At 38.2% G+C, this 15,823-nt stretch overlaps 1 protein-coding gene across 4 annotated transcripts in view; it reads left to right on the top strand.

Annotated features, from left to right (window-relative positions):
* Positions 1 to 15,823, top strand: part of SNCAIP (synuclein alpha interacting protein) — a 94,007-nt gene that overhangs the window by 54,230 nt on the left and 23,954 nt on the right. For all 4 annotated transcript variants that reach the window (XM_050329037.1, XM_050329034.1, XM_050329035.1 and 1 more), the window contains exons 4-6: positions 3,677 to 4,539; positions 6,158 to 6,337; positions 10,794 to 10,907. In XM_050329037.1, the coding sequence (XP_050184994.1) occupies positions 3,677 to 4,539; positions 6,158 to 6,337; positions 10,794 to 10,907 (1,157 nt within the window). The remainder of the gene's footprint in view (positions 1 to 3,676; positions 4,540 to 6,157; positions 6,338 to 10,793; positions 10,908 to 15,823) is intronic.

The following is a 15,823-nucleotide window of genomic DNA, read 5'->3' as shown; positions in this document are numbered from 1 at the left end:
TCAAGAAGAAACAGAGCACAATATATGATGAAGAAGTACTGCAAATGTGACCTTTGCAGATTTTCATCAGACAGAGCTTTCTTTTGTGCTAAGGAAATGCTTTGAACCTCAGGTCTATCAAGTAGCAAAACGCTTCTTCACTGTTCTGGATGAAGTCTGCAATTTTTGTGTTCCTCTCTCTTTCTGCTTCAGCAACACAACAATGGCATTATCCAAATCTCTTATATTAATGAATAAAAGTTAAGGAAATAATTTTGACAACATAATTGAGAAAAAGAATTGTTGTTGTCACCTTTTAGGAGTATACCAGAAATATTATCAGATTCTGGAATCAAGCTAGCTGCTTTACATTCTCTCACCTTAAGCTCAGACCATCTTTCACTGTTGTTTAAAAAAGAATCAAACAGTATTTATTTGACCCAGACTTTTAATGGCCCCTGCCTGAGTTCATAAGTATGGAAAGATGAGCAAGAGGCTTTTCCTCTGGGGCAGCTGTTTAAAACTGCTCACATAATTCCTACTGTGCTGGTGCTTTGGAGGCCATAGGAAACACTTGCTTTTGCTTCTTCAGGGAAAAAGCATCTGAAAACAGAATGAAAGAGAATCAAACCATGCCCTGCTCCACTCTGACCTAGTGGAGTGTAAAGGAAAGCTGTACTGTAACTACCTAAGGACTGGTGCAGCCTTTACAGCACCCAAGTAGTAAATAGCACAAAGAAATACTGTGTCAACCAGTCTGGCTTTCTTTGTTCCCTACTGCTCTATGTTTAAATGCTATATACCAATCCTTTATTAAAGGCAACGTAAATCCATCATCTTAGTTAAGTGAAGAGTATGTTTTTAAGACAGTAAAAGTATTGCTAACTGTTCTTGGCATTCCAGTTTCTTTTCTGGAAAAACAGTGTTTGTAAAGAGATGTTGGAAAGAAAAACAATGAGAACTGGAAGAACCTTACTCTGCTCTAGCTTTGATGAAAGAGAAATACATGAGTTCACAGTGATCTGAGACAAATTTGTAACAAAGGTCACTGCTTCTTTTGCAGTGTCCGATTTTACAATTTTGTCATCAGTGGTTTATTGAAATGCAAGTTATTAAAGTTAAAAAGTGGAGAAAGTGAAGCAACAAAATAAATGTAAGCTTACATAAAGTGACGACAAACAAAATGTTGATGCCTTTTCCTCTGTCTAGACCCCTGTGTTGAAAGCAGTGTTTTCATAAAACTCAGACAGAATTCATTTCCATACTGAGTGCTTAATAGTTCCTGTCAGAACAAAACAGCTGGGAAACATATGGTATCCATTTCCCTGTATCACTTGGAAAAAATTTCTCATGTAAATAAAACCAACATAAAAGTGTAGGCCTTTGAACCTAGAATCTTATACAATACATAAATAAGTCAGTACAGTGCATTCTTTGTATTGGCCCACTGTTACATGCCTTTTGATTATTATTATTTTTATTTCTTCTTCGGAAATGTTTTCTTAAGAACTTCCAAAAGTATTAATGTAATTTTCAGACATCATAACTACTAAGACATACTAATCTTTCACTTCAGATATTAATGTTGCACTGAAAATGTATGTATCTGTTTCCTTAGGAAGGTGTTCATGGCAAATTGTGTGTTTTGACCACAAATTAGATCCCACTGATATACAGTTTGCACATATTATAAATCTGCTTTGTTTAAACAGTATTCCTGACTTTCAGAATGCATTAACACTTAGTGTACATTGAAAGGGGCAGAGTAACTGCCTAAAGGCTTTGGAGATTTTACTGCTGTCCCTCAACTGAAAATAAAAAAAAGAAAGAAAAGTCTTTGCCAGAGTTCCACTGATTATGGAGATCATAAATATCACCAGCTGGGACTGTGTGAAAGAGTGCAAGTTCAGTAGGATTGAGTTCAAGTTCAGTAGGATTAAGAGTTAGTTGACTTGAGCTCCCTTCCTTCTCTCAAGTTAGATTCACTGGTCAAACTCTGTATCCTGCAGTGTACTGAAGTAATTCTCTGGAAGGTCCAGAGCTATGAGGGGGTATGTGTGTGTATACAGGTTGTACATATAAGGGATGGAAAGTTTGACAGAGAAGTAGAGAGGAGAAGTGGAAAAGGAAACATCATACCTAAATAAATAGGCTTAATTTTTAGATCAGAGAATCACAAAATTATTTAGGTTGGCAGTGTCCACTTGAGATCATCTGGTCCAATGCTTAAGCAGGGCCAGCTAGAGCAAGTTAAACCCAGGAAGCCCAGGATTGTGTCCAGTTGCATTTTCAGTATCTCCAAGGATGTAGACTTCACAAAGTCTCTGGGAAACTGTGCCAGCATTTGGCTAGTCTCACAGTAAAAAAGTGTCTTCTTGTGTTCAGGTGGAATTTCATGTGTTTTACTTTTCACGTGTTTTACATTACCTCTTGTCCTGTCAGTGGGCACCGTGGAGAAAGGCCTTGCTCACGCTTCTTAAGGATGACATTCCTCCTGACCCGTCTCTTTCCCAAGCTGAACAGTCTCAGCTCTGAGTTGCTGGTGATATGAATTTCCCGTTCTTATGTGAGAAATGTATCTTACAGAGAAAACAGGCCTTAGAAATTCAATTGTTGTTACTGTTCTTAAAACAAATCCAGTGATTTTTTTCTAACTCTGTTGTTACCCTTCCAGAAGATCATCCTACTCTAATGAGCATCTCCATGCAGGGTAGAGTGTGAACTAGCACAGTTGGACAGGACTGCTGTAAATGCCACTAGGCTGTTATTCACAGAATATGTTAAGGTTGGAAAGGACCACAATGAGTCATCTAGTCCAGCCTCCCAGCTCAAACAGGGCCATCCTAGAGCATTGCACACAAAATTGTATCCAGATGATTCTCGAATCACTCCAGTGAGAGAGACTCCACAATCTCTCTGGGCAATCTGTTCCAGTGCTCAGTCATCCTCAGAGTAAAGCAGTTCTTCCTCAGAGTCAGTTGGAACTTCCTGTGCATCAGTTTCTGCCCACTGTCTCTGCCCTATTGCTTGGCACCACTGAGAAGAGCCTGGACCCGTCCTCCTGGCATCCTCCCTTCAGATAACTTTATATATTGATAAAGTTATCTCTTCTTGAGGCTGAACAGGTCCAGCTCCCTCAGCCTTTCCTTCTAGGAGAAATGCTCCAGTTCTTTAATAATCTTTGTCAGTCTCCACTGGACCTGCTTCAGGAGTTCTGTGTCTCTCTTGTGCTGAGGAGCCCAGAACTGGACACGGCACTCCAGATGTGGCCTCAGTAGGGCTGAGTAGAGGGCAGGATCACCTCTCTCAACCTGCTGGCAATGCTATTCCTACTGCACCCCAGAATACCATTAGCCCTTTTGACCACAAGCTCACATTGCTGGTTCATGGATAATTTGTGGTTGTGGTCCTCCATTACTTGATTAGAACTATTTTATTTGTAATTATTACAATGTATGTCCTGATTGAAGAAAATTTTTTTTCTAGAGTATTAAATTCTTCAGCTGTTTCGATAGAGATGCCATTAAGTCTGCTTAGATATGAATGTGGGCTGTTACCATATAATCCTTGTTTCCAGTGTTTGGCCAGGTAGATCTTTAAAGCATGCACAGCTTTATATGTGCACAGCATGCATGTATCTTTATATCATGTCACATGATAGCAGTCACTTCTAAATCAAATTCTTCTATTTCTCAAGTTTCCAGCAGCAGCTGGAACTGTGGAGTGTCAACTCTTCTCGGAAATGCACAGAAACCAACAGGAATTGCAGATGTGTGCAATAAATTCAGACCTGTAAAGAGGGTTTCCCCATTAAAGCACCAGCCAGAAAGCTCTGAGAACAATGAAAGTGATGACCAGAAGAACCAGAAGGGAGAATACCAGAAAGGCAGTGATTCTCAATCTGCACCTCCAAATGATGACCAGAGTCCTGGAGAAGGAGAGAGCCTTAAAAGCAAAACCATTGAACCTGCTGTTCTACTTGGGGAGCTGGAGCACTATGACCTGGACATGGATGAAATTTTGGATGTGCCTTATATTAAATCAAGCCAGCAACATGTTCCTTTTACAAAGATAGCTCCTGAGAAAAAACTTTTGGGTATATGTTCAACAGTGAATGGTCTTAGTGGCAAGACTTGCTCTGCAGGGAACACAGAGAGCTCGCCTGCTGGCGGGACGCAGTTCTGTGTGCTGTCTCCTGTGAAAGGCTCTCAGCTGAGGAAAACGCAGCCCACTGTCCTTGATCAGCACAAACATTCAGCAGAAGAATTAGAGCTTTCCCAGCCTTTAGTTAAGTGTAGCTTGGTCCATGAATCTGAAGCCCAAGCCAAGGGCTTCCTCGGCAGGACATTTGCTGATCCTCATGCTCACAAAACTGAGAAGACTATGCCAAACTGCCACCGGAGGACTTTCCACCTGCAGACGGCAATGGCAGAAAGCAAGCAGCTGGAGGAACTGAGTATGAACTGGAACAATGCGGGGGCCCCAGAAGAGAGGAGCGAAGAAGTGAAAAAAATTAAGAGCATCTTAAACATTGTAAAGGAAGGCCAGATATCTTTACTGGTAAGTATAATCTTTTTCATAAAAAATATAGAATAAAAGGGACCTGTGATGTGGTTTATTAAGCCAGCTAAGCTGATGAAGTGAATATTTACAACTACTGCCCTTTTTATCTTGTACACTCCTTAGAAATTGAGCATATGGGCTTCCAAACGGAAAGTCTTAATATTTACATAAAATATGCAGCAAAACCAAAATACAGGTTTTATATAAACATACCCAAGATTGCTATTTTATGCAGTACACTGAAATCATGTAGAAGGCAGACATTTTAACTAGTGAGATCACTAAAATATCTAATTGAAACCTTACTTGAGTTTTGCTTTCACAACATTTGTGGGTCACTTTGCTCAATTTTTGCTGATTTACCTCAGTTGTTATTTAGAGGTTGATGATGAGAACAGAGGGGCTTCTGTTGTATTCTGATTATTATTCAGGAGCGTTTTATGCTGTCTTGTCGCAGCATTCTCAGTCAGGAGCTTTCTCTAAAGCCTTGTTGGCCTCTGACCCATATGAAGTTTTTTTAGTAAATTCTAGTGCTGTGATCAGGCATGTCAATGGTGGTTTCCAAAGTAACTGGTTGCAAGTTAGCACAATGATGCAGAACATGTGATCTCCACACAGAACAGCTGGTGGAGGCACAGTGTATGTGTAAGAACTGTTTTTGTTAGATTTTTGTTTAGCTTCTCTGTTTACCAGTCTAGCTCAAGCACAAAGGCATGCTTTTAACAAAGAGGCAAGAACAAAGATATTCAAAACTAGACAGAGGCAGAAGAGACTATTAGATTGCTCATTAAGAACTAAAAGCAAGTTAAATTCACCCTGAAATAGGAATTGGTGGGGGGAAGAAAAAACAAACAAAAAAAAAAAAAGGTCATCATAAGTAGGTAGATGGAAGGAAAATACATGTTTTTCCAAACAGGTCAAAACCTCTGAATGAAGTAGACTCATCGAACAGTACACTGGCAAGTTTGCACAACTCTAGGAACCTAGTTATTGCTACTCCTTAACTATGTTTTTCGTCTTCTGTTTTCCTTTTGGAGTTTTTCAATCCAAATATTTTGTCTCTAAATTAAAATTGGTCGAAATAATGTCTTACGTCATGTGTAGAACTTTGGGTAAATATTCCATCTCTTTTTTTCATGGAAAGAAGCTATCATATGAAAATCTTCTATTGTGTCTTTTAACTACATTTTAAATGGTCTTTAACACAAGCTACTGCCTTTTTCAGAAATCATGGATGTTTTCTGTTTAATTACTTGTCAATATAATGCTAAAAAAAAAAAAGACAGAAATTATTAAAATGTGGATTTTTTTTCAACTACCTCATTGACTAAACTAGTGCAAGGACTTAAAGCTGTTTAAGATCTTACACCGTTGTATGACAGTGGCATGAGAAGGAGAGAAACTACACATTTAATCAAGCCAGTGAGAATCCCACCTCTCTCCTTTTCCTAATAGAAGCCAGGTTCTATATAGTGAAATGAAAACCTCTGGATTTTGACTTAGAAAAGAACTTGCCTACAGGGAAACCTCTTTGACTTCTGTCTGGGACTGTGGGGCTAAATTTATCATTTTATCCTTAGCTGTAACTAACATAACTGCTTTTTTTTTTTAACAGCCTCATTTAGCAGCAGATAATCTGGATAAGATCCATGATGAATGTGACAACAATCTGTTGCATGTAGCAGCATCAAAGGGACATGCAGAATGCCTGCAGCATCTCACTTCTTTGATGGGTGAAGACTGTTTGAACGAGCGAAACATTGAGCAACTAACTCCAGCTGGATTAGCAATAAAGGTAACAGTCTCTTTCTCTACTGTAATGAGACATAAGGTCATTTAGTTTCCTCCTGTGATGGCAGTAAGAAAGGCATCCAGCAGGATGTTATTTTTCAAGCATTTAAGTGAGAACGAGAAAAAAGCCATTGGCTGGTACTGCATAAGCAAATTAAAATGGATTACTATACAAGATGCAATATCTGATGTCTAACATTGAAAATTTATATATTATTAATATATATATTAAAATTTATATATTATTGTCAACACATATGCATTCATTTATAAGTAAGTCAACTGACTTTAAAGAGTATTTGTCACATTTTAAGCAGCTTTCATTTAATTCAGATTCAGTTATTTAGGAAGCATGGCAGTTTCTTGATTTTTTACAAATACTGGTACAATCCTGTAAAACAAGTGTGAAAAAATTTTTACAAAGCATAAAAACATCTGGAGATGACAATTCTTGGCTGTCTAGAACAATTGCATTAAAGTTGAAATGTACATGTTACAGGAATGATCTGTTAAAATCTGCAAAAATTAATGTCAAAGTTTACAGGAAAACCTATTACATAGAAAAATATGAAAATTCATTCTGTTACTATACTAAAATAAAACACAGTCATGTACAGGAAGGCTGATGATTTAATCATAGTGCTTCTGGTTTTTTAGTAAGTGAGACTGAGTGGTTGAATGTCATTCCCTTTAGCCTTGAGAATAAAGAAGGAAAGGGGTGAAATATAATACAAGAGTTTCATTTTCTTTGGGTGTTTTATTATTATTTGCTTCTTGGGAAAAATTTGGAAACTGAGAAAGTACTGGTGGATTCCAACCTACAGTTTTGCATATTTGAGGTGGTATTTCAATGATCTGGTGCAGGTTTCAGAGTTGGGTTTTTTTATTTCTCTGGATCCATATGAATAGAAAATTAGACTGATGTCTAGTTGTGCTAATGAGGTGCTCCTATATCTTGTCAGACTGAATAGTTACAGTCTGCCAATCTAAAGTCCAAATTTATAGTTGGAAATTGTTTGCTTTCTTGTTTATTTTTTTTTCAAGCTAGGTATATAATGTGTTTGTAAGCCAATAATACCTTTTGTCTTTTTCTCCAGAAGGATTGGCTTATTTAATAATTGATTCCTTTTCTTTCAATAATACTTGAGCATACTTTGACATTCACAGAAAACTGTGTAAATGTGATGGAGTTCTTCACTTAAGTGAGGCTGCTCAGGCTCAATTATTTCTAATGATGTCCTGCATGACTGGGCTTAACATGGGTCTTTACAAAGTTTTATAAGAGCCTTTAAGTAATCTGGCATAACTAAACTTTGTAGCTCTTGATCCTTACTTTCAGAGTGGTTTTCAACACTGATAAAATCTCATTTATTCTTCTTGCCATTGTAACTCCCATAATTTGGAATGTACACCTGTTTTACACAAGAGTGATGACTATCAGAATGGATGAAAACATAAACTTCCATTGAAGAGGATTTCAACAATTTACTGATGATAACATTTCCCAGAAAGGAATGAATTAATGAAAACTAATTATTTTGCTTCAGGACCTCTTTCTTAACTTTAACTATGAGCTAGAGACAGAAAATGAAGTGGTATGTTGTGGCCAACCACACTTTTATATTACAGAATCACCGAATCAGAGAATATTTGAGGTTACAAGGGACCGCTGGAGGTCACCTAATCCAACTTCCCTGCTCCTGTGTTTTGAATATATCCACAGAGACTTCATAACCTCTCTCTGGGCAACCTGTTCCAGTGCTCACTCGCCCTCACAGTAAAGATATTCCACATTGTTCGTATGGAACTTTCTGTGTTCCAGTTTCTGCCCATTACCTCTCATCTTATTGCTTGGCACCATCGAGAAGAGCCTGGCTCCATCCTCTTGGCACTGTCCTTGCAGATATTTAGAGACATTTATGAAACCCTCTCAGTTCTTTCTTCTCCTGGCTAAACAGGCCCTGCTCCCTCATCCTGTCCTCCTGTGAGAGGGGCTTCAGTCCCCTAATCACCATCTAATAATCATCATAGCCCTCCGCTGGACCCACTCCAGGAGCTTTATGTCCCTCTTGCTCTGAGGAGCCCGGAACTGGATGCAGCACTCCAGATGTGGCCTCACTAGGGCTAAGTAGAGGGGCCAGATCAGTTCCCTTGACCTGCTGGCACTGCCCTTCCTATTGCAACCCAGGATAGTATTGGCCTTCTTCACCATGAGGACACACTGCTGGCTTGTGGACAGCTTGTTGTCCACCAGGACCCCCAGGTACTTCTCTGCAGACTTGCTTTCCAGGAGATCGGCTCCCAGCCTGTGTGGTGGGGTTATTCTTCCCCAGGTGCAGGACCTGCACATGTCTTCACTGAATTTCAGAAGGTTCTGCACTGCCCATCTCTCCAACCTATCCAGGTCCTCCTGAAGGGCTACACAGCCCTCTGGGGTATCAACCCCTTCTTCTAGCTTTGTGTCATCATCGAACTTGCTGAGGAGGCATCTACCCCTTCATCCAGGTCATTGAGGGATATGTTAAACAATACTGGGCTCCAAGAGACACTGCTAGTTACATCAGAACCCCTGAGACCCACCGTGAGCCAGCTCTTAATCCACCTCACCATCCACTCATCCGTGTGCTTTCTGAGTTTGCCAATGAGGATGTTGTGAGAGACAGTGTCAAAAGCCTTGCTGAAGTTGAGGTCAATAATATCCACTGCCCTCCCCTCCTCTGTCCAGCCAGTTGTCCCATTGTAGAAGACAATCAGGTGGTCAAGCATGATTTCCCTTTAGTGAATCCATGCTGACTACTTCTGATCAATTTTTTGTCTTTCACATGCCTGGAGATGGCCTCCAGTATGAATCATTCTATCACCTTACCAGGGATTGAGGTGAGGCTGACTGGGCGGTAGTACCCTGGGTCCTCCTTCTTGCCCTTTTTGATGCCTGGGTGACATCTGGTTTCTTACAGTCCTAGGGCACCTCTCCTGATCTCCACAACTTTTCAGATTATCACTATGGTGTCCGCCAGCTTCCTCAGCACTTGTAGGTGCATCCTGTCAGGGCCCATGAACTTGTGGATGTCAAGTTTGATACTGATAGTTTATTTTAACCAGCTCTGGAGAAATCCTTTCTACATTAGCAAAATTGTCTTAATTTAGCAGGTACTTAGTTTTATTAATTCTTTAATTTTAAAAATACAAAAATGTTTTAGTTGTGATACAAAGGAGAACAAAATAAAAAAATTATTAGTTGTTCGTATTTACTAATGTTTGAACCCAGATATGAGGAGAAGAATTTTTCTAATCTAATAAAAAGAATATAAGCAGCTTCATAGTTTTACTTCATTATTGAAATTGAGACAAATAGAGAAAAGTGAATAAAATAAAATGGTGTGTACTTTTGTATTTATGTACATACATTACATATGAAGGAATAAGACAAATATAAAATTAATTTTATTTCAATATTTTTCCATATAATTTTATATAGATGAAAGCTTGCTACATTCATTTCTGTGCTTTTATAAAATAAAACTGAAACTTGAAATGGATATTTATTTCTTTCTGTTTATTGCTTTATCTATTTTATGCACACAAACCCCTTTTTTCTGTTATGTATGTTGACCTCTGTGATGTTTTGACTGAGCAATTGAAATATTTGTCTCAGTTATAAAGAATATAAAACCTTTATGAACATGTGAGCTGAAAAACTTCAGTAAGAGCAGGCCGAAACATAGGTTGTTGCAAACTGCATTTGCCAACATACCATTGCTGAAAAGGGGCTGCAGGAAGAGCAGCTGAACAAACTCTTGCCTTTACACTGGGCTGCAAGCATGCTGTGAAGAAAATGTTAATCTGTTTCCACAGTATCTACATCCTATTTCATAGTAACTTGCGGTCTACTGGGAGTGTGCATAGCACCTTGAGAACCTTGAGATGAGGCTGTAAAAGGTGTTCAGGTGAAGAACCATATCTCTAATTTGTGTTTGTAGGGTGCCTGTTGGGCAGAGGTCCTAATCCATGACGTTTAGGCATTCAGCCACAGAATATGTAAGAATAATGTGAGGCATGCATTTAATTGGTGTTCAATGAAAATTTAAGTTTCTAGGTAGACTCTTCATTCTGCTTCAGCAAATAATCTCATTTCATCATTGAACCTTGCTGTACCAGTGATGGAAACAGAACTATAGTTTCTCTCTGAACAATCTGAGAGTAGGTACAGATTGTGGTACCACAATCCTATTTGACTGACACTTTCACATTGCCCCTTTCACTGTAGTCAACTGCCAAACTATAATTGGTCTTGGACAGCAAGATCAAAGTTTGTAACATAAAAGCAGACAAAAGAACACATTTTTAAGAGAACTGGAAATTCATAACTTTTTAAAAAATTTTGATAAGCTTTTCCCTGTTTAGTAGAAGTGTTTAGAATGGAAACAGGTGGCATTGAAATTTTTTTTTTACTTGTTTAGAATGGTCAACTGGAGTGTGTTCGATGGATGGTGAGTGAAACAGAAGCTATTGCAGAACTCAGTTGCTCAAAAGACCACCCAAGCCTTATTCATTATGCAGGTTGCTATGGCCAGGTATGACTTTCATTTACTTTTCCAAAGATGCTCATATAAGAATTTCAATTTAAAATGTATATAATTTTGTGACTTTTAATTACAGGTGTTATGAATTAGTTCAAATATAGCAAAATCTTTCCCCACTTAATCTGTGTAAATTTTTTTACAGTGTTTTCCCTCTTAAGTTTTTTGTTTGTTTGTTTGTGTGTTTTGTTTTAGCTTTGACTAATGGCTAATTGACTAATGGGAGAAGTTTAACTGGCGTATCATGCCAACCAAGAACATCTAGGGAGATTAGCTCTCCTGATGCCCAGAGGACTTATAGGACACATCAGAAAAGCAACAAATATATTGAGATAGTTCATTCTATCTTTCCAGGAGAGACTGTTCTGAAAAAAATTTTGCAAATTATGATAATTTAAGGATTCACCATATTAGTAGTGAAATATGGTGAAACTTGAACATCACCAGTCTAGCTCTAGACACTTCTATTGAGAATTACATATATAAAAATGTTGTAAATCAATCCTGTGTCACACCTAACTTCTCTATAAATATAATAATGAGAAACCACTGAAATACAACATTCTAGTACTTTGCTAACATCTGTGCCACCTAATTATACTACATTCTCTTTCCACAAAGTCTGTTTTTTCCTAAGTAGACCTTGCAATAACCCCTCTTCAAAGGACCTTCTCCAGGATCCACTGTGCAAGGAATAATGATTGATTATTCTTCTCCCATCTCTTTGGGAGATGGACAACTTTGTCTCAGAGTTTCTTCAACAGATATTGAAGATAAATCATAAAATCACGAAATAGTAGTTATTAGAAGGGACCTTAAAAATCATTTGATTCCAACACTCCTGTCATGGGCAGGGACTCTAAATCCCACTGTTTTTGTTCTAATGCTTTTTACTCTTGTTGAGAGAGAACAAGCAAAATACAACCACTAAGAAAATCATTCTTTCCTGTGCAAGTGTGGCTGCCTCAGTCAATGCCATAAAATTATTGTGGCTATTTCTGCTGTTAACTGCTCCTCTCCAAGCACAAATTTACTGTAGGGGAAAGGAAGGAGAAGAGACAGGTTTATAAGGCTATGGAATTGGAAGTCTACCCTTTCTCCTGCTGTTTCCATAAGCACACAGACTCCCTCGTTTTCATGCTGTGCAAAGTCTTCCTTTGCCTTTTCTCCACTCACCTACTATGAAGATGTTACTGGTACAAGTTACGACTCTGCCAGATATACAGATTGATGGTGTCCTGCGTTCCATAGCACATGTGGCCTCTAAACACAGCACTGAATATAGGGAAGCTGTGAGCCAGATCAGAACTGATTCAAGAAAAGCATGCTTGCTACTGGGAAGAAAAAGTTAGAAAGAGAAAGTTGCATGTATACTTAAATTCATATCTGTCTACTGCCAGAAACAGATCTGACACAGTTTATCTAGATTCCTTTCAGAGCAGAACGGAAGCTCTACTGGTTGAGAAACATCAGCTACAGTCAACCACCAATGAAATTTGAAAAGGTGACATATAAATTGCTGCCAAATTTTCTTAGTTAACTGAATGCCAAAGAAAGTTCACATGTAATGTCAGCTATCTTTTTTTTTCATATTCCATAAACAATCCACAAACATGAGGGAATGCTGAGGCTGAAGGAATGCCAGAATATATTACCAAATTGTGTTAAGAAAAGAAAAACTTTAAGAAATTTAAATGCTTAGTTGGCACTGTCCTCGAAGCTTTAATTTATTTTACCATTACTTACACAGGAGATAATCCATGTAAACACTGGTCTTGGCAGAGTTACAAGAATAATATTTTTACAAGGGAGACCTGCTATTGAATCATTTTCTAAAAGAGTTAGTCCATCCATTGTTTCCTGAGGCATTTTAGACGCACCACATTTTCTTCAACAATTATGATTTAGAATGGGCAGCAAAACAGAGTTCATAGCAGAGCTTCTATGTTAAAGGTCATCAAACCACAGTCATGGCCTGATTCCAAAGACATGTCAGCAGTATTATATTTTTACAGTAAGAGAGGGACTACATAAGTCAATCTGATGGAAGAGCACAAAGCTTAAAGTCAACATGTAGCCTGGTCAGCACACCTCTTAGCAAGGGTTTCTTTAAGCATGAGATTATGCCAGAAGAAACCATGATTATTGACAGGCCTCTTCATCTGGGCATAGGTCATGAGTACACAGCATACCAGCTGTGCCTGGCACAATCACTGTGTCAAAGGTGCAGTCCTAGGTGCATATTGTCCTAGTTCTGTCTAAGAGCTTCACAGGGCTCTAATTTCTTTCCAACAGGGGTCTTGTGATGGTATGGACTGCAAAGCTGAGAGGCAGAGGGTGGGAAATGCCAAAGGTTTGTGGCTTCTGAGCTCCAGAGAGTCTAGGGGGACACTGGGGAAACAGCCTAAAGCGTGACTGAGGACCTACAAGGGATCCCATGCACAACTTGATGCTGATACAGTGCTGGAGAACACAGTGGAAGGCAGTGTATGACATTCAGATATACAGATGCCTAACAAAACACCTTATTTTACACTTCAAGATGTTTGCCTGCCTGTCTAATGTCATTTTTTCAAGGGTAATGTGTTGTTTTCACTGACTCTTACTCTTCTGCTGTAAAGGGTTACTGGAAGGACAACTTATTTAATTAAGATCAAGTGGTGGGACTAAGGTAGCTGTAGAGTCAGTACTCCTCACCACACTCATCCTTACCTGGGTAGACCATGTAACGATTTAAATGGTCTTTGTTAGTTGTACTTTCTTCTCCAAAAGCCAGCTGGTGAAACCAAAGTCTGCAGCCTGTCCCAAATTTTCCCAGAATATTTTTATAGGCATGTTTGAATTATTGTAGGTCTAGAATATGCCAGAGGGATGTTAGTGACTGCTACAATGTAAGACCATTGTAGGTTTTAAAAATACCAGGTATACTGAATAATTCATAAGTATTTATCAATTACTGTTAAATAACAAAAAAGTTATTATTTTCCGTTGTCTTCATCTCAATAATTTTCTTATTATCCTTCATTTTGTCTGAATAAATTGCATTGATGATTATGAACCTACTCCAGGGAATATTTTTCTTGCAACTGGAGGGTTAATAAAGTGATATGTGGTGTATTTTGATGTAAGATGTTTTCATTTTCCCTAGTTATATGTGACAAAAATATTTGCTTTCTTGGGGTTTTTTGGTCAAGGATAAATTTGTTAAAAAATGTGCTCATTTGAGAGAAACACAAACAGTTGGAAAAGGACTATGGCTTTGTGCCTGTGATCCCTTGATGCACAGATAGTTGTAAATACAGATGATTCAATATAGCCATCCAGGGACTTGATTTCCGCGTTGACAAGTTAAATTAATAGAAAACATCCATTGCTCCATGCTGATTGTGATTGTAAAATTACAAAACATGCTTGACATTCTGGTCCCTGTTACGTTCCAAAGATATATATGATTTCAAAGCTATAGTTGTCTTCCAATTCTGCAGAGGAGTTTTGCTAAAATATTTTTCTTTTAATTATTAAAACATAAGGGCAATTTACAGGAGTAGTATAATCCTTCTTTGTTGCTGGCCAACACCACTGGCATATTAAGAAACTGCTCAAGAATATTTTTAAAGGGATACGTGATCATAAGTCATCTCTCCATACTGGCTGTCAGCTGTATTGGGCATTAAGTCAAGGAGAAGTAAATATACCTGTGCATTTACCCTATAATGAAAACAAAATTGCTGTTAAAATGAAGATATGAGGAAAATACTTGTCACACAGACTAACCCTCTGAAATAGTAAGCAGAAATCCATGTGCTTGAATGGACAGAATCATTTGGAGTAGCCCTGGAAGAGTCTAACAATTCCTTCTCTTTTCATTGAGATTAAAATTTCTGTGGTACTTTTATACAAAAAAACCTGGTTTATACCCCGCCTTTCTAGGATTTTCTTTCCTCATTTTTATTCTTTCTCTTTTCTGCCTGTTTCCTGCTCAGTCCTCTGCATGCTTTCAATAGTGTTTTATTTAGACACACTTTGTTTTTATAGGCCCACATATCTAACTGTGGGTGATTAAGTACTTACGTGTTACTGAAGCTACTGAGGTGCTGCAGGTTAAGTCTGCACTTGCCTCAACAACACTGGAATCCGTTCACCCCTTTTTGATCTACAGCTTCTGTCAGTATTATACATGATTGACATCAATGGAAAATACTAAAAAATACATGTTTACTCAAAAAATTTTTAATCTAGGAAGTAATTTTTTCTTTTCAGCTATTCAGAAGCAAAAACTGGGAATGAAACTGTAGTCAACTATCCTTTAGTGGACCTCACTTTTCTACATAATCTATAGATTTATTCTAGATTTTCAATATGGTTCATATTCAGTAAGGCAAAATGAAATTTCATCTGGAGAGGCATGGAAAGTTCCTAGAGAGAAGAAATTTTTTCGAAATAAACCTACTGGGGAAAATAAGATATGAAATAAGCTTAATGCAGTTTTATAAATGATCCATTTTTAGAACAGGATACCCAGATAAATGTGTGTTACACCTAACACACACACACACAAAAAAAGTGTTGTTTGTACAAAATTAAGTTTGTATCTCAGTTTTGACTTCCCGACTTTCACTTGCAAGGTTTTGAGTCCAAGTCTCACCATCCTTCCCAACATGCAGGACACATAAATGGCCCATTATTCAGTATACTGAGAGTCTAGGATAGCAAGATTTCCTGGGTTTAGTTGTGTTGCTTCTCCTCTAGCACAACCACCCAGAGCTGGGAAGTGGCTAGAGATCTGAAGAATGCAACTGCTCAGGTCTATGAGCTAAGCATGCTCCTGTTTTAATTTTCCAAAGAGGCTTGTGAACTTTGACCAAATTTCACAAGCTGATTTTCAGATTCACATGTGATTTATTCTGCCC

This window comes from Myiozetetes cayanensis, unplaced genomic scaffold, assembly GCF_022539395.1.
Source record: "Myiozetetes cayanensis isolate MyiCay16 unplaced genomic scaffold, myiCay2020 scf4, whole genome shotgun sequence".
NCBI lineage: Eukaryota > Metazoa > Chordata > Aves > Passeriformes > Tyrannidae > Myiozetetes > Myiozetetes cayanensis.
This window is presented reverse-complemented; position numbering and strand designations above follow the sequence as displayed.